Here is a 20,556-nt window from a genome sequence, read left to right on the forward strand (position 1 = left end):
ACAAGCAAATAATTCCCCTTCTACTTTCTTCCGTGCTGTTTTCATATACCGCTCCCCTAACCAACTTAGTGACGAAACGGCCTCACCTAGTACCATAGACCCGTCTTGTCACAAATATGACTGTGACGCCATAATATTGTACGTCTGTGGACAACATTCAATAGTAATGTCAAAAAATTCGTACAATAGTATTGTGCGTGTATGGGGCGCTTAAGAGATATGTTGGCATAAAGAATACAACCAAAATCAAAACAAAAGCCGAGAAACAAAGCCCAGACAAAACCCCAACGAACCGTCCGTCTCTGTCAAATATTCTTTTCTACAAATCCTGCCGGTCGTATTCGATAAATGGTCACCGGTCACCGCCGGTGTATGTGAATGTTTTCATAAGAATTGCATGGTAGAATAACTGACGTGACGGGACGTCAGCATACGTTCAACGAAAACGACCGACAGGATTTGTAGAAAAAAATAATTGAAGGAGACGCACGGCTCGTTGGGTTTTTGTCTGGGCTTTTTTTGGTTGCATTTTTTTTTTTTGAAACGATCTCAGTAGCCTTGTTAGCCCACCCAATTTGTCAGAACAAGCATGTGCAGTCAAGAAGTTTCCTCTAAGCACATGGCAAATTATTTTTCAGTGATTCATCACAATTTTACATTGAGTTTTCGTTTACGTTCGATATCTTTTGAAGTGAAACCCCAAATGGCGACGGTAGCAACACGTAAGTATAATCCGTTTCCTTAACTACTATTGGGACATGCCGCAATCACTGTGAAAATCAAAGCTTCTTTGTTAAGGTAGTTTTGTTCCTTAAGAAAAACAGATACTAAAATTGCAAATCCTTCGACAAAAAAGTTCCGCGGAGTTCCGCTCCAAAACACCCCTCAACTTTTCAGTCATTATACCCTTGATATTCTGCAAGTGATTCTTGTTGCTCAAGTTTGCTCTTCTGACCACAGTTTACGTTTTTTAGATGATATTTCTACAATCAAGAATGAGCAAATTTTCGAACAATGGCTCCCAGTTGTCCCGTTTCATTTGTTCACCTTTTTGTGAAGTTTTTATGATACGGATGATTTCTCTAAAGAAAATACCAGAGATGGTCGAAATGCTGCAGATCATATTCAAAATTCGCAAAGCAAAATTCTGACTGGTTGTCAAAACAGTTAAGCTTCCGGCATATCAGAAAGGTAAAAAAATGGGTGGGTTATATCTATGATATAACCGCAAGGTTGACGTGGGACTACCTTAGCTTATCAATCATTTGTTTGTATTGATTAAATTTTTCAAGGAATGAAACAATTCCCGAATTCAATTGAATTCAATTGAATTCAACATATTTGCTTTGTGAGTAAAAAGATTGTATAATGTCATGTAAGGTCAATTCATACATTGTGATAAATAATGCTCTTCATTACAAGTAAATTTAATGACAGTCCTTTTACGTTTAGTATGATGTCTAGAACAAAATATGTGAACGGGAGAATTATCAAACGTTTATATTATTTTACATTTCCTTCTGAAGTTTGCATCTCTCAAGTGTACGTACTTCTCGAACCGCGAATTTGCTTGATTTCATGAACTTCAGGCACTCAGTTCCGATTTTGACATATATGTCGAACGCATATTGTTTAATCAATAGGCGTTATCGCAGCAAATGATTAGCAACATTTTGCCTAATCATCAAATGGTATGTGTAGAAATTCAGTGAGCGGAAGATATGAAGGTATATCCTTCAATACAATAATGAATAACCGAGCTAAACCGTTGTGTTCGTACCCGCTTTTGTAATCCATGCTAGGAAAACACTTTGCGGAGTGGAAAAAAAAATGCGGGTGCTGAGATATCCCCGACTTGCATGAATCAAAAACTTCAACTTCTACTTTTTATACTATAAAGGATTTAAACTTGAAAGTTCATTCGTCTCTAGTGTCTGCACGATTTTCCCAGGTTCATAAGTTTAGGAGACCGTGTTAAGGAAACATATTCTAGTTTGCACAAAGGCAAGCGAGTACAAAAGTACTCGAAGCTTGCATTTATTTGCGGAGCCGATTATCCCAGATATTTTGGTTTAGAAGTCTGTGTTAAGCAAACACATTTCAGTCGGAACGAAAATTCCCCCGACTTTCATGTGCTTGCAATGTCGATTTCCCCACGCTACATGGTTTTGAACTCTGTGTTAGGGAAACACATTTCAGTCGGACCAAAAATGCCCCCAACTTACACGTATTTGGAACACCAATTTACCCACGCTCCTTGGATTTAAAGTCTGTGTTAGGGAAACACATTTCAGTCGGAACAAAAATACCCCCGACTTTCATGTATTTGCAAAGCTGATTTACCCAAGGCTGCTTGGGTTTGATGGCTGTGTTAGGGAAATCGTAGATCGGGCCAATCAAAATGAGGCAGTTATGCCGTTTAGATAACGCTTAACATTTTATAGTTATTCAATTGTTTATCTAATGAAAAATAACATTTTATAAATTGCGATAGAAGCGTAGAAATATTCCATATCGATTGATGCAAACATTTTTCCGATCCAGTAAGAAATGTTCGAGTTATAAGCATTCGGAATCTTTCATTTTTTCCTGCATGTTCTGTGTTTAGGTTTTCATTTTACCCCCCATATACTCCGGTTAGACGTAGTCCCACGTCAACAAAAGACGATTTGCAGTCTGTTCCTCAAATTGGTAAAGGGAGACCTCAGAAATCGTTTAACGAATGTTCGAAAAAGACAAAAAGGCGACGTGTTGAAGATCTTGTTAACAACAATACACCTAAAGAGCTTGCATTCGCTGCCAATGTATCAAACTGTTCGAGTGGAAATCAGGAGAAAACTAGAGATGGGCAAACCGTTCATGAACTGATCAAAAGAACGAGTTCACCCAAAAGAGTGAACTAACTGCCGTTCTTTTTTGCTGGGCAACAGTTCATATGAACTGTATACCCAGTTCAGAACGAACTGTGTACGGTGAATGATGAACTGATAATACAGTTCAGAACGAACTGACCGCCGACTGAACTGTGTATACAGTTCAGAACGAACTGACCGCTGGCAGAACTGTGCATGCAGTTCAGAACGAACTGTGTACGGTAAGCGGTGCGTGAGAGGAAAGAAAACGAATGAGTGATAGATGAATGGTGCTGCAAGGTAAATAGTTCTCAAATTAACGAATTGAAACAAACGATAGCCCCATGAAACAACAAAAATAATATGTCGGTATTGTCGCTTCATAAAAAACGCTTGTTGCGTTTTTTTATGTTGCGTTCAAGATACGATGGTTTTAAATTGGATTGTTAAATTATTTATCAAATTTCATATTTTGGAGTTCAGGGTAAATATTTCAGTAAGTTGTTATGCCAATCTACCTCAATATAGTTGGAATATAGTTGAAAGCTGAAAGTTGATTTAAACAATCTTGTTAAACAGTAAAATTCGCGTCGCTAATATGAAATATGTTTTATATTATATCATATTGTGCACGATAATTTTGAGATGGACGTTCGCGGTTTGGGTACAGTTTTGCTATAGCATTTATTGCAATACATCGTAAGCAAAGTAGTACAATGCTAGTTTATGCCGAAAATAATGAATAACGACTCAAACAAAATTAAAATTTCAAAATCAAAGTTTGATTTTCTATTGTGCTAAGTTATTTCTAAAAAATATCGGACATATCCCGCCACTGTACAAAAGAGTGAGTGAACTGCTCAAAAGTACTAGTTCACATAAGTGAACGGTTGGTCACTGAACGGTTCATTAAAGTGAACCGTTTTGCCCACCTCTAGAGAAAACACTGACGGCGCCACAAGCACTGGCTCTATATGTTGATTTAGATCTCTCTGAAAGAAAGTACAATGTACTTCGAAGTACTTTGAATGAAATACATCCAAATTTGCTACCAAGTCTTTATGCATTGAAACAAGAAAAAGCAAAAATAACTGAAGTAGATTTACAAGATCTTATGAATTACACCTCCGCTAGCATCGTCAAAGAAATTTCTCTAATGACTTCAACTTCAGTCAATCTCGTCTGTAAATGGGGTTTTGACGGCAGTTCAGGGCATAGTGCATACAAGCAAAAGTTTACGGAAGCAGGAAGTTCAGACGAAAGTTTGTTAGTCATTGCACTGGTTCCCCTAAAACTGATCGACTCCGTAAATAACGCTATCGTCTGGATGAATCCTCGGCCAAGTTCAACATTGTACTGTAGACCGCTTAAATTTGTGTTCACGAAGGAAGACTCACAAGCTATTCTTGGCATTCAGTCAGAAATGGAGAAGAAAATTTAAGCGTTACAGATTTTCATCATCAACGACGATAGCGCTCAGATCGTTGTAAGTTTTGAATTCCATCTTACTATGATAGATGGAAAGGTGGCAAATGTGCTTTCCGGAAATAAAGCTTCTGCAAAATGCTTGTGGATCTTTTCTGAAAGAGATGAATACATCGAAGGCTGTTGAGACAGTACCAAATATCGCAATATAGAATATTTGATAGTGTATAAATAATAACTAGCATTCATTTCAACAGATTGCCATTAAAAACCTGGCAAGTGAAAACTGCTGAACATAAGCAAGAGTAGCAGGAAGCAGGAAGCGAGAAATTCAAGAGGCGTTCAAGTCAAGGATGGGTCTAGTTGTCGACAAGCCGAAACCGGGGTATGGTTCAAGCAATGACGGCAACACTGCACGAAATTTTTTGACGTAGGACTACGTCTTTCATTTCTATACCGGGGTGTAAAACCAAAGTTTCGAGAACGAAAGCGTTACGCCGGAGACCGAGATTTTGAGCGTTAATAGCTCTTAAACAACTGAACGAAATGGTATGATAAACACTTCATTTGAAAGATAAAATGTCTACGTGTCATATACTTGTTACTTTTTCATCCAAAAACTTGTTTCAATAGTCTTAAAATTGCTTTCAAAACAGGCTATTGAAATCAAAAATCGGTATATAAGCGAGCGCCGCTCGTAAACCCACTCAGTTATGATTGAACAGCGATTGGAGCATGTTGTCGCTGTTGTAGTGAAGCTAATTTCGTTTATCATGAAAGCGCTGATGAACGGTGTCACCAAGAGCCTGTTTGTGCACCTAAGGCCAAAAGGGAATCCATCAGGAGGAGAGTGATGCCACGGTTCCGCTTGAAACATCGAAGCAGCCGCCACACACACACACACACACACATACACGCGCGGAATTCTCGTTGCTATCATCGTTGCTGAAAAATAATCTGCCAGTTCCCCTGGGAATTGAAAAATACATTCATGCGAAATAGTTTATTTTAATGTTTTCTATCCATATAACACTGTGATCAAATACATTTGGTTTTGTTATTTTTCAATCAATCGCAATTAACAGGAAAGCTTCTGAATATTTTTTTCCCCATCAGTGGAAATTTTCGTATCCAATATTGGATGCATAACATGAAAAACGGAAAATGTTTCACATCGCGAAAATCAAGTCATTTTCGAGCGATTATTTGCTTTCTACTCATACAATGCTGCGACCAAATACATTTCGTTTTGGATTTTTTCAATCAAGTGCGATCAACGTAGGACCACGTCTTTCGGCAATTTATTAGAGGTGCAATGAATCTTTAAGAATTCCCACTCTACGCGCACTGGCAAACAATGTTTACTCAACAATTTCTCAAACTAGAAATGGGTGTTGTGAGAAAGGATTAGCGAACGCGAAAACGACAAACGGGAGAAAGATACGTTTGGAGGTTGAAGGAAATTGGCAGAAAACTTCTTCATTCTATCATTCAAATAATGTGATTCATACCACATCGTTTTGCCAGAAAGAGATTATCGGTAACGAATTATTTCGAAACCACGATTTTCGCTAAATGCTCCTTTCAGTTCGGCCTGTAGAAAACTTTTCTGTACTCTAATCCATCAAATTTGGAGCCCTGAAAAGGACCGTTGATTATATGCTAAGCTAATAGCACGCTCTCCTCGAATACGATGGGCCAGCTGGATGTCCTTGGGCATGATGTGACGCGTTTTGCATGGATAGCACACAAATTGGTATCTTCGAACAAGCCTCCTGCAGCGTCATAGCCGCGGAACTTTGGAAGCGCAAGTCGGTTTTGAAGTCCTGAGCAATTCCACGAACCAAATGCTGCAAAGGTAGCTTTCGGATCAGCAATCGGTCGACTTCCGATAGCGATGAATTTCACGCAAAGTTCCCGGTCGATAGCGATGTGGCTTCTCCACCTATCCTGCTACTGGTGCGCTTATCCGAGCTGACTTCGTTTGCCTTACCACCGAATGACTAACGAGCTGTCTGCGAAAGACTAACGAGCTCGAGTCCTCACGAAGCGAGAGTAGAGTAAGAAATGAACGAAAGCAAAGGAAGCGTCATTTTATAAACCATAAAAGTATAGAATCTAAATCCCACCCTTATTATATTCGTGAGTATACAGTAAGCTTATACAATAAAGAGGGTGGGGTTTACATTCGATTCTTTTATGTTTTATAAAATGACACTTCCCTTGCTTTCGTTCATTCCTTACTCTACTCTCGCACCGTGAGGACTCGTTTCATCGGGACTAAGCAGACAGCTCGTTAGTCTTTCGGTGGTAAGGCACCACGAAAGCAGCTCGGATAAGCGCATCAGCCGCAGGAAGCGTGAAGAAGCCACATCGCTATCGACCGAGAACTTCGCATGAAATTCGTCGCTATCAGAAGTCGACCGAATTGCTGATCCGCAAGCTACCTTTGCAGCATTTGGTTCGTGGAATTGCTCAGGACTTCAAAACCGACTTGCGCTTCCAAAGTTCCGCGGTTATGACGCTGCAGGAGGCTTATTCGAAGATACTAATTTGTGTGCTATCCATGCAAAACGCGTCACATCATGCCCAAGGACATCCAGCTGGCCCATCGTATCCGAGGAGAGCGTGCTATATTAGCTTAGCATATAATCAACGGCCCTTTTCAGGGCTCCAAATTTGATGGATTAGAGTTCAGAAAAGTTTTTTACAGGCCGAACTGAAAGGAGCATTTAGCGAAAATCGTGGTGTCGATGATAATTCGATACCGATAGGTGCCATGGATATGGATTTCATAATGAAAAATATGAAATATATGACATGATGTAGTGAATATATCCCCATATCGAAGAAATCACTTTGATGAAACTGTTTACCGTTTGTCGTTTTTAATTGTTGGGAAAGGGCATTATTTCTGCTGACTAAATTCCAAGAAAAAATCCATTCCTTCTTTAAGCGTGATTCATTCTGCTTCGGATCAACGGAACAGTATGATAATCATTTCATACAAAAGATAAAATGTCCAAGAGTTATATGATTGCTATTTATTGAGTCGAAAAATTGTTTCAATAGCTTAATGATAGTTTCGAAAACAGGTTATTGAAATCATTCGTATCCGTATGTAGCGCGCCCACTTGGAAACCCATTAATCTTATTGGAATGTGAGATGGGGAAGCTCATACTTACGTCTATGCATTATGCTGTACACTACAGACTTTTTTTCTCCGTACTGATTAAGAAGCCGACCGAACTATCGGTCGACAAGTCAGTCTGCAGTCGGCGGGGGCTCTTAATTTCGTTTTTGCAGGCCGAACCGAAAAAATTTCAGTCGAGTTAACTCTTTTTTACAGTAATGCTTTTGAATCCGGACACATTCAATATCATACCACAGCCATAACATTTTTTTCATGTTGAATTTATGCGATTAATAGTTGCTAATATAGTTACTGATAGTTTCTTGATAGTTACTAATCAATCGCATTAATTCAACATGCAGAAAATGTTGTGGCTGCGGTATGGTATTAAATGTAACGCAAAGTGTCCGGATTCAAATACATTACTGTATACTTACTTCGATGTTATTCGTTTCTCTCTCAGGGTAAGCAACGAATATAATAAGGGTGGGGTTTAGATTCTATACTTTCATGGTTTATAAAATGACGCTTCCTTTGCTTTCGTTCATTTCTTACTCTACTCTCGCACCGTGACGACTCGTTTGTTTGGGACCAAGCAGATAGCTAGTTAGTCTTTCAGTGGTAAGGCACACGAAAGCAGCTCGGATAAGCGCATCAGCCGCAGGATAGGTGAAGAAGCCACATCGCTATCGACCGGGAACTTTGCGTGAAATTCATCGCTATCGGAAGTCGACCGAATTGCTGAATTGCATGGAATTGCTCAGGACTTCAAAACCGACTTGCGCTTCCAAAGTTCCGCGGTTATGACGCTGCAGGAGGCTTATTCGAAGATACAAATTTGTGTACTATCCACGCAAAACGCGTCACATGATGCCCAAGGACATTCAGCTGGCCCATCGAATCCAAGGAGAGGGTGCTATATAAGCTTAGCATATAATCAACGGCCCTTTTCAGGGCTCCAAATTTGATGGATTAGAGTTTAGAAAAGTTTTTTGCAGGCCAAACTGAAACGAGAATTTTCGTTTGGATGCCATACAGCATCGAGAAAATTCCGGAAAGATCTAATCGTTGCTGAAAAATAATCTGCCAGTTCCCTGGGAATTGAAGAATACATCCATGCGAAAGAGTTTATTATAATGTTTTCTAATTATATGACGAACACAGCGACCAAATACATTTGATTTCGTAATTTTTCAATCAAGTGTAATTAGCTGGAAAGCTTCTGAAGATTATTCTTTCTCATCAGTAGGATATTTTCGTATCCAATATTGGATGCATAACATGAAAAACGGAAAATGTTTCGTATCGCGAAAATTATATAATTTTCAATCGATTATTGCTCAGTCGCCGAAATTTTCGCACTCAGAGAGTTCATTCTCCTCTAGTTTGCCTTCCAAATTGCCATCGTAAACCACACCTTCTCTCGATTCAATCACACACGAAAAGCATACTGAAATGATATTCTGGTGGTGAAACCGATTCATTTTTCGTGAGGCGTCATGCACAAATTACGTAACGCGATAAGGGGGGAGGGGGTAGATGTTGCGTTACTTTCTGTTTATTAGAGATAGGAAATTGCGTTACGAAAGGGGGGGGGGAGAGATGGTTCAAAATTCGGATTTTTAGCGTTACGTAATTAGTGCACGACGCCTGAGGACATCGACAAGACAACATCGTTACTGAACGAGCTGAACGGCGAGGGATCGAGGGATTCATTACCTGGCCTGACCTGACCTGAAATGCAATCAGTTTGTTTTAACTGTGAGGGAGCGCAGAAAAGCCGATGCTGATACTCTCGTGACCAAGAGAGTATCAGCATCGAAATACGGTTCCTCGGGAAGACATAGAAGCAGCCGCCACACACACACACATACACGCGCGCAACTCTTTTCGTTTGCTGGTTATCGAGAGGAAACCTGGAAAGAAATGATCGTTACTGAAAAATAATCTGCCAGTTCCCCTTGGAATTGAAAATTACATTCAAGCGAGTTTATTTTAATGTTTTCTATCCATATAATACTGCGACCACATACATTTGGTTTTGTGATTTGTCAATCAAGTGCAGTTAGCAGGAAAGCTTCTGAAGATTATTCTTCAGAACAAGGTTTTTTGTATCCAATATTGGATGCATAAAACCTTGAGTCTCCAACGTAACACTCTCGTTTTTGAAGTCACCCAAATATATATTTATTCATTCATTCAGGATGGATTTAGATTCAACTTCAAACAAATGATCTCTAAATCAACGATAGTCCTACGTCATTCTTGCGGTTATACCATAGATATAACCCACTTCCTGTTTTTTCTCGGATCCACAAACCAGCTCGGAAATAACAGGGGTAAGTGTGGAGCTGATAACTAATTTCGCTACAATTCTCCGTATAATATCGTCGGGGCGAAAAACGGATACAAGAGATCTCTACATAAGCCTGAACGGATGGTATTTTATGCCTGTAACTGTGCATAAGTTATTGGTACACAGTTCAGATATTATGGAAGCATTTGATCTGCCTATTGGCCAGTTATCGGAAGAGGCTTTAGAAGCTACACACAGGCTGATCAGAGAGAACAGGTTGAAGCATACATGAGATCACTACAGATACCGAATTGAGAGAAGCCCTGAATGAACAGTTTAAGCTGGGAGAAGTCCCCATATCAATCAGGTTGAGGAAAGCATTTGGAAATACCCAAATAGCAACCTTAAGACTGCCAAGAACCGCAGCCAGCAAGCTGTTGGAGGCTGGTAAGATGAAAGTCGGATGGACGGTGTGCTCCCTGAGAGCTATCCAGCAAGTATCTAGGTGTTTCAAATGCATGGACTTTGGCCACCAAGCAAAGTACTGTAAAGGACCTGACAGATCGGAGCTCTGTATAAGATGCGGCGACAAGGGGCATTTGGCAAAGAATTGTACTAAGCCCCCAAGGTGCTTGCTCTGCACGACTGAGGAAGAGAAGGACCACGCTACAGGGGGACCGAGATGCCCGGTCTTTAAAAGGGCGATGGCAGCAATAACCAAATGGAGGTAACCCAGATAAATCTGAATCACTGCGACACGGCGCAACAATTGCTATGGCAAGCCGCATCAGAAACCAAAATGCGATGTAGCGATCATAGCAGAGCCGTATCAAGTACCTCCAGATAACGGAAACTGGATGACCGACAAAGCTAGAATAGCTGCAGTGAAGACAACGGGAAGATACCCCATCCAGGAAGTGGTATCCAACGCATATGAAGGGTTCGTGATAGCCAAAATAAATGGAATCTTCGTATGTAGCTGCTATGCCCCCCCGAGATGGACGATAGAGCAGTTTGATCAGATGCTCCACAATCTAACCGAAGATCTCGTAGGAAGGAGCCCTATAGTCATCGGCGGAGACTTCAATGCCTGGGCAGTGGAATGGGGTAGCAGACTTACCAACACGAGGGGCTTTAGTCTGCTGGAAGCTCTGGCAAAGCTGAATGTGAGACTGGCCAATGAAGGTTGCACCAGCACCTTCCATAGAGATGGTCGAGAATCAATTATTGATGTCACATTTTTGATTATACTCACAGCGACCACCAAGCAATTCGCTACACCGTCGGCAGCCAGAACTTAGTAAAAAGACGAATAATGAGAACAGAGGGTCGAAGATGGAAGTCGAAGGAATTCGACAAAAATCTCTTCCTGGAAGCACTCCGAGAGGAACGATCAGTCAATAACACGAGCGCCAGTGAATTGACAAGTATAATGGTGAGAGCATGTGACGTCGCCATGCCGAGAAAAAGAACACCGAAAAACGAACGCTGCCCGTTTATTGGTGGAACGAGGTGATTAACTCCCTTCGCTCGGACTGTCTCCGAGCGAGAAGGAGAATGCAGAGGGCTAGAACTACTAGCGAAAGAATAGAGCGTAGAGAATTATTCAAAACGGCAAAAGCCGCCCTTAAACACGAAATCAGGTCCAGCAAGAGAAACTGCTTCAAAGAGTTATGTCGCGATGCCGATGCGAACCCTTGGGGCACAGCATATAGGGTAGTGATGGCCAAAATCAGAGGCCCATCGATGCCCCGTGAAAGCTGTCCGGATAAGCTGAAGAAAATCGTAGAAGGGCTCTTCCCGAAGCATGATCCGATTACCTGGCCAGCAACGCCGTATGGCGATGATGAAGAACGCGTCGAGAGAGTGTCAACAGAGGAGCTGATTACGGCAGCAAGAAAATTAAAAGTCAGCAAAACACCTGGTCCCGACGGAATCCCAAATGTGGCGGTTAAAGCCGCAATACAAGCGAACTCTGACATTTTTAGGGCAACGCTGCAAAAGTGCCTGGATGAGGGCTACTTTCCAGACATGTGGAAGAAGCAGAGACTGGTGCTACTGCCAAAACCAGGGAAGCCACCAGGGGATCCATCCTCGTATAGACCGATTTGCCTCCTTGATACCCTTGGGAAACTGTTAGAGAAGATCATCCTCAACAGGCTGTCGAGATGCACAGAAAGTGAACACGGACTCTCGAGGATGCAGTTCGGATTTCGGAAAAATAAATCTACGGTGGATGCCATCTTGTCAGTTGTCGAAGCAGCTGAAAAAGTGTTGAAGCAGAAAAAACGTGGAAATCGATTTTGCGCAGTAATTACGGTCGACGTAAAAAATGCGTTCAACAGTGCCAGCTGGGAAGCTATCGCCGAAGCGTTGCACAGACTGACGGTACCAAACTATGTTTGTAAGATCCTGAAAAGCTATTTCGAGAACCGAGTTTTGATTTATGACACAGACAAGGGACAGGAGTCATTTAACATAACAGCGGGTGTCCCACAGGGTTCCATCTTGGGTCCAACACTATGGAATGGAATGTACGATGAAGTGCTGAGGTTGAAGCTTCCGCAGGGTGTAGTGATTACCGGCTTCGCCGACGATATATCCTTGACGGTAACAGGCAAGTCCCGAGAGGAAGTAGAAATGTTGGCTACTGAGGCAATACAAACTGTTGAAGATTGGATGAACGATGCTAAACTGAGGATCGCACACCACAAAACAGAAATGGTGATAATCAGCAACCACAGAGCAGTACAGCAGGCAGAAATAACAGTTGGGGCGCATACTATCGTCTCCAAACGCGAACTTAAATACCTGGGTGTTATAATAGACGACCGACTCAATTTTAAGAGCCACGTGAAATACGCGTGTGAAAAAGCGGCTAAAGTTTCTACGGCGTTTGCTAGGATAATGCCCAATAATGCAGGGCCAAGCAGTAGTAAGAGGCGCATTGTGGCCAGTGTAGCCACTTCGATATTGCGATACGGTGGTCCGGCTTGGACAGCAGCGCTTAAATTACAACAAAACCGTAGGCTGTTGAACAGAACTTACCGGATGACGGCGATGAGAGTAGCCAGTGCCTATAAAACGATATCTGCGGAGGCGGTATGTGTCATAGCCGGATTGGTTCCTATCGAAATCACTCTGAGCGAAGATAGTGTGTGCTACAATCTGAGAACGACAAGCACACAGAGCAATAGAGAAGCTCGAGTACCAGCAAGAGCCGACTCCATGAGGAAGTGGCAGCAGGAGTGGAACAGCACCCCTAACGGTAGATGGACCCACAGACTGATCCCAAATATAATCAATTGGGTACAAAGAAAGCACGGTGAAGTCAATTTCCACTTGACGCAATTCTTATCCGGACATAGTTGCTTTAGACGGTACTTGCACAGATTCGGCCATGCAAGTTCACCGTTTTGCCCTGAGTGTGATGGAATAGAGGAAACGCCGGAGCACGTGGTTTTCTACTGGGGGGGGGGGGGTGTGTTAAAGGCAAGGCGCATAGGAGGTGGTTTTAGTTTAGTGAGTAAGAATCTCACACTACCCAGTCAACATGGCGACTGGGTGTCTATGAAGATCTCCACCTTCTTCACCAAAAAAAAAAAAAAAAAAACAAAAGGTTGAAGCATACAAGGAAAGCATCAACAATTTACATTAATAAGGACTTGATGAACTATATGCTGCTTTCTTCTGACCCTTCCATAGCAGGGAAGAGAAAAACTATAGCGAATAATCATCACACGGATGTCAATGATATTTCTTCTTTTTTTACTGATACAGTTGAATTTGATTCTGTTTGTCTTTTTAATGAAACTGAATAATTTACAAAATAATCGAAATATGTAAGAAAAGAAATAAGACATAAGCTTTCTCATCACATTAATTAAAAGAGGTGTACTTATTCATAAACTAACAAATATTACAAAATAGAGAAGAAAAAAAATACCTTTAAGTATTTCAAAATAATAAATAAATAATAAATAGTGTAGAGTTTCTCCTGCTATACAACACATGTACGGAATATAAAAATTAAATGTGACCCTAGAATAGAAAACATTTAAAAATTGAAAAATCACCACAGTAGCGTTTGCGTAACTTTGTCATCGGATGAAAAATAAAAGATTACATTATTTGTGTATAATCCAAACAGGAGAAATATTCCGGAAAGCCTTTTATTTCTTCATAACATTATTAATTTGGCGTTTAAGATACTTTTGCGATTATGTACAAAACGTTAGTCTTTTATGCAAACAAAATCGTATAAAGCATTAATCTTTTATGCAAAGAGTAAGAATATATAAATCAAATATGCCCTAAAGTAAAATGTATTTAATTGTTAAAAATGAAGCATTAGCAACTTAGACGAAAAAATGTAGAAAAAAAATGAAAAATCACCACGGTGGCGTTTAGGTCACTGTGTCGTCGGATGAGATATAAAAGATTATGTGTTATTAGCCCTTTATGTAAACAGGAGAAGCATTCCAAAGAACAATTTATTTTTATGTCACTATTAATATACTATACACTATTAATTTGGCGCTTAAGACACTTTTGCAATTACGTATAATACATAAGTCATTAATGCAAATAGTAGATTTCATCATAACTAACATTTTTTCCATTATACCTATCCGTAAAAATGACTAAACCGTGCTGCTGCAAGCATTGACTGCATGTGTGAATTAATGGAGACGTTGACGGAACGTGGACGTTCTTTTCCGTTATTTCCGTTATTATAATGAAATATTCATGAATCAAACTGTTGTATTAATCCAAAATTCTATCATCTCAGAAGTTTCAGAATAATTTGTTTGGAAACAAAACAGATGTTCACGATGCTTCGAAAGATCGCAGCGCATACGCAATATGGTTTGATATTTTACGTGGGATAAATTCACGGACACAACACTCACGCGTTATTACCCACGTTCTAAATAACAAGCATGGCACACTTTTGACCATAGTGCCAAGTTTTATCTTGTTTGTTCTTTTTATAACATTTTTTTATGGTGGCAGCATAAATTCAATCAAGAGGAATAATAATCGCATATTACGAAAATTCTATTTTTAGAATGTTCCTGTTTTGTATCCCATCTCACTTTTGGGTTGCTTGCGTGTGAGTGTTGCTGTATATTTCTACAGAGGGTTGTAGAATCATGAATATATCTGAGCTAACAGTTACAGCGTCACAAATTTCATAAGTATTATTAGATATTTAGATTTACACCATACGTTGTTCATTATTTTACCAACAAATATTCATCTTATTTTGTTCGAACCTAATCAGAATGAGTTTGATGAGATCAATATGAGATAATAAACTGGTAACTTTATTGTATTTGTATTCGGAGATCTAAAAACAATTTGATAAACAATTCAATTAATCAAAAACATTTAACACCCTGGAAATATACTGTGAATGACACATTAACTTTTCTACGCTACTAGACGTTTTTGCTACACATTATTTACGCACAAAATTCGAGCGCAGATAAGATAAGTACAAATTTTCACAAATAGCAGTAAGCCACTGCCATAGATTTATCCAACAGACTCTCGAATACTGGTCCCATAAAGCGAACACTAATGTGATTTGTTTGCTTCCTCAAGGCCTACCTGGGTCGACAAGTCGCAGCATAACACCACCGATGTGTAGGTCGCCTCGGACTCGCAAGGTCTTTTCAACCTGCAGGTCTGTAATGTAGACCCGAAGGTTCCATGTGTTGTCACCTACATGTATCATTGCTGCTGAATTTCTGCTTAATCCTTTGAAGTATGTTTTATTTTTCAGCACTACACCGTGATTCTTGCACAATATGCTACAAATGATTTCTCTTTGTTTAAGGCACTTTTCTTACTCACTGCTTTTTCTACTCCTTCTGAATTAATTTTTCTAAGAAGTTTGTATATGAGGTAGGCTTACATCATCCCTTTTCCAAAGCTACCGCACCAAATAATCACTGCACAGAACTCGTTGGTTACTTTCGATATCTAGTAACCAAACTTATCGCAAACCATATATTCTCGATAAAGGATCACAATTTCTAATATTTTTCGCTTATAGGCACAAATATTTTTGTTACTTGATTGCTAATAAGGCATCAAAATGAAAGACGACACACACAGATGGGAATATTGGGGCGCAAACTAAATAAAGAAAACGAACAACAGTTAATAACGTCACTTCAACACGGACATTGCTCACAGACTGATGAGTTGAATGCAAGTTGTCTAGCGAAGAGTGGAGAGAGAGTTTGATTCACCAATACATTTGGCAATAAATTATCTAGATCAGTGTCGTTGAATCTCACTAGATGGCGGATGTATCGATGAAAAGATGCTGGTTTACGGATACTAGACAAGGTAATACTCTCGATAGAAAACCCTTGTGTATAAATAAATGACGTCATTACACTGTCTGCATATATTAACCCTTCCCGTATTATTTAATACGTCACACATCAAGTCATTCCACTAGCCTGCTGAGCGTTCCAGTGCCTTATGTTATTCAAGTACCCACGAGTGAGACTCAATGTTGTACGGGAAAGGGTTAAGTGAATGCAAGTAAATTTTACTTGAACATAGTAGATACAATTCACTTGATTTTCAAGAAATGAATAAGATGAACGTTGATTCGATACTTTACTTGCACTTTTTACATTTCCATTTCGCCACGGAATTATTTTGACGTTTGTTTGGGTCAAGGCAATGGGCAAAAGTACCATGTCGAATATGTTTGAACTTTGAAGGGATTTTAGAATGCAGAAGTCGATCTCGATGGGGTTGCGAAATTTCCAAACTCCGGATTAGGTTTGAATCTGGGACGGTTTGCAGAATGCAAAAGTCAATCGAATTTCTAATTTTACCCTTTGAAACATTTTCAACAGACCAGAGGGGTTAAAAATTTTTCCCATCTGTACTTTTTCTTTCAAAAATCTGTACCAAAAATCTGTGTCATCGAAAACATTCGTTGAAGAGATAAAATACATAATTACATATACATAATACATAATTTTTCTGAATCTAGAATACATACTATCTTATATATAAAAATCTTGTGTCACGATGTTCGTGGTCGAACTCCTTCGAGACGGCACGACCGATTTTCATGAAATTATGCTTAAAAAACTTGGTAGGCATGAGAATAAGTCGTAAACTATATATGATACCGCTAGGATACCGATTACCATATGTTCAATACCGATTAGGGTGACCCTATACAGGAAAAAATTCTGAATATTTTTCTATATTTTTTCGTCCTTGGGATAAAAATACATGTGGCCCTCTATTTTCACTGTTATCACCTATTTGCAATCGTGATTTTAGTATTTTGGTATAAACAATATCCAAATCATTGACCCGTTATTCGTTTTCCAAGCAGAACCAATTTATTTACGTTATTAAATGACAGATTGCGCTACGTCCGCTTTATTGAACTGTCATCCACACATGCACCAGTAACCTAAATTCGGCTGAAACCAGGTGCATCGCCGTCCAAGTGAAAGCCTTTTTGAATGAGCAAAATAAATTTTTGAAACTCTTCATATCATACATGCTCGGATTACAAGGCCAATCATCAATTCTGATGAAACAGCTAGAGAATACGTGTGTGGATCCAGTGCGCATATTGTTGAATACATTGCTGGAATCATGGTAGACAACTGCACGGCGACTTGAGAAATTGTGTTTCGAAGAAGAAACAATAATCTGGAGTTCATCGTTAACACACATCTTCTTCAATGGTACTAACGTTCCTAAAGTTCCTAACGTTCGCCGTCTGAACGTAGAATTACTTGCAAACGGTAGAGAGGTAGAAAGCGAACGACTGCGATTCCTATGACACCATCCACAGAAGCGGCGAGACGCTATCATGAGAAATGCCGACACAGTCTTTGCTATGCCATCGCGTTTGTTCAAACAAAAATGAGGCCTTTGATGGCCTTCTTTGCAACATTACACGTATTCAGTCCACAATGGCAAATGGCAATCATATGCACATTTTTAGTTTGGTTAGTCGATAAAATACGCTCTGAGAAAATCGTCTTTTTAGGCATCAAATTTTTGTCAACCAATCCTGCACATGCACGTTTTCTGTGATTCTCTTACGGAGTAATTTTATCTTTAGGGTACGGAATTTATTCTCCAGATCTTGTATATTCCCATCGTAGAATCGTGGAAACGCCTCTCACACAACGTTAATGCTTGTCAACTTGGAAAAGTTTCTGGGATTTAACATTGCTGCAGCCTTGAGCGTCGGATCATCAAAATCGAATCTTCTTCTCATTTGCTTGATCAGCTCCACGAGAAAACTGCGACGAATATCCTTAAAAATGATCTGCCCTTCGCTGTCCATTGTTCTGATAGTGTCTTCTGCTGCTAGACCAACCTTAAAAAACCATGCTTTTGTGTAGCTTTCCAAATGATCTTCAAATTTAATAGCATTGGACATCGAAACTACGGAGATATTACTTGCAGATATCAGTGAGAATGTGAGAATAACCTTCAAGGAGACCGAAACAGTTACCGATGATACTGTAGCTGTTTTGGTATCCTAAAAGATTTTTAGCCTTCCTGTACTCGCGCATAGGTCTGACAGATCGAAAATGGATGAGGTGACTGAATTAAATGACTATTAAAACTAAATGAAGTTAAAGAGAAAATATTTTTGGGAGTTTTTTCATTCAATTATATCTTTTTCTTAAAAATAAATACCAATAACGCCTAAAAACACAATAGCTATATCACAGAGACACACACAGTCTGTGAGTATACGAGTTACGATTTTGCGCGCGAGTATAGGAGACTTGAAGTTGACCCCAGACTTATACCATTGAAAACTTGCGTTCTACGACGACACAAATCTATAAAGAGGGCTGCATTGAGAATGCTCACTAGACACCGCACACAAATTCTTCAATGTCAATATGCGAGAATCAATTACGGATATAACCGTCCCGCGAAGCAATTGTAAGTTGTCAGCTTAGGTCAGGGTCGGTTTACGTACGACTACGCGTCAGGGAAACACCTAATCCGTGTAATCACGCTACCTTTTCACTCACTTTCTTAGCCTACACTCATCTTTCGTTTCCGGGAACAGGACGGCGTGTAGACGACGGACAGTGGCGTTTCTTGTTCCTCTTTGACGTCGAGAAGTTTTCTTTAAAACACTCGCGAACTTTTTGTCACGCGGTTTTTGCTCTATTCTCGCGACGCTGGGGTTGTCCGACCGTTCTCGACAAAGGATTCTTTAGAAGTCTTCCTTCTTGTGTTTTCGGGCATTCACCTTAGCCTCAGGTGCCGTGGTTTCCGCCATCATACTTGGCCATAAAAATAGTGCCACCTAGTGGCGGGTGTCCGGGTCTCCGGGTAGCGCATGGAGAGTATAGCGTCGTGTCGGCGTAGTGAGCGTGGCATGAAGCGGTGAAATATCGTGGTTTCGCGTAATATCAGGTATTTCCCATATTCACATAGATTAAATACTGAACAAGACGCGCTAGTTTTGTGCATTTTACTAATGCACTTATACCAACAGTTACACAATCTTTCTCGAATTATCAGGGTGGAATACAAAGGAAACTCAAATCACGTCTCAAACAGTTTTGGAAATTTGTCATCGAGCAGCGCCATCCAGCTGGTCTGCTATCGTCTATAAAGTTCAACGAAAGCATGGTCTTCAGTCAGCAGAATGTCTGCAACCTATTCGCGAAAAAAAAATCACCCGTGTTTTTTGCCAAACGCAGAGCTAAGTTTATATCAATACGGAAATGATTCGTCGTTCAATTCAGGACCTCACGGAATTGCATTAGCTTTTCTGAAAACGCTCCTGAATAACTTGTTGAACCCGTTGCTCCACATGTTTCAATTTTTCGTATCCACTGATGTTTTTCCGACCTACTGGAAACTATCCTATACCATATACTCGATTTTTGTTTTGACGTAGGACTACGTCTTTCATTTCTATACCGGGGTGTAAAATCAAAGTTTCGAAAACGAAAGCGTTACGCCGGAGACCGAGATTTTGAGCGTTAATAGCTCCTAAACAACTGAACGAAATGGTATGATAAACACTTCATTCGAAAGATAAAATGTCTACGCGTTACTTTTTGATCCAAAAACTTGTTTCAAAAGTCTTAAAATTGCTTTCAAAACAGGCTATTGAAATCACCAATCGGTATATAAGCGAGCGCCACTCGGAAATCCACTCAGTTCTAATTGAACAGCGATTGGAGCATGTTGTCGCTGTTGTGGTGAAGCTCTTCGTTTATCATGAAAGCGCGGATGAACGGTGTCACCAAGAGCCTGTTTGTGCGCCCTAGGCCAGAAGGGAATCCACCAGGAGGAGAGTGATGCCACAAACGGTTCCCTGGGAAGACATCGCTACACACACATACACGCGCGGAATTCTTTCCGTTTGGATGCCATTCAGCATCGAGAAAGTTCCGGAAAGATCTAATCATTTCTGGAAAATAATCTGCCAGTTCCTCTGGGAATTTAAAAATACATTCATGTGAAAGAGTTTATTTTAATGTTTTCTAACCATATAACACAGCGATCAAATACATTTGATTTTGTAATTTTTCAACCAAGTGTAATTAGCAGGAAAGCTTCTGAAGATTATTCTTCCCCATCAGTAGGATATTTCCGTATCCAATATTGTATGCGTACGCAATCGATTATTGCTCAGTCGCCGAAAGTTTCGAGCTCAGAGAGTTCATTCCCCTCTAGTTTGCCTTCCAAATTGCCATCGTAAACCACACCTTCTCTCGATTCAATCACACACAAAAAGCATACTTAAGCGATATTCTGGTGGTGAGACACATTCATTTTTCGTGAGGACATCGACAAGACA

At 40.1% G+C, this 20,556-nt stretch overlaps 1 protein-coding gene across 2 annotated transcripts in view; it reads right to left on the minus strand.

The window, feature by feature from the left end:
- Positions 1-20,556, minus strand: part of LOC129762583 (unc-112-related protein) — a 95,867-nt gene that overhangs the window by 71,474 nt on the left and 3,837 nt on the right. Inside the window, exon 1 of one of the 2 annotated variants that reach the window (XM_055761010.1) lies at positions 15,324-15,926. The exons of the other annotated variant lie outside the window; for it this stretch is intronic. Within the exon in view, the coding sequence (XP_055616985.1) occupies positions 15,324-15,450 (127 nt within the window). The 5' untranslated portion in view covers positions 15,451-15,926. Of the gene's footprint in view, positions 1-15,323; positions 15,927-20,556 lie in introns of those variants that run through there. 2 annotated transcript variants of the gene reach the window in all.

The sequence above is a fragment of the Toxorhynchites rutilus genome, chromosome 1 (genome assembly GCF_029784135.1).
Source record: "Toxorhynchites rutilus septentrionalis strain SRP chromosome 1, ASM2978413v1, whole genome shotgun sequence".
NCBI lineage: Eukaryota > Metazoa > Arthropoda > Insecta > Diptera > Culicidae > Toxorhynchites > Toxorhynchites rutilus.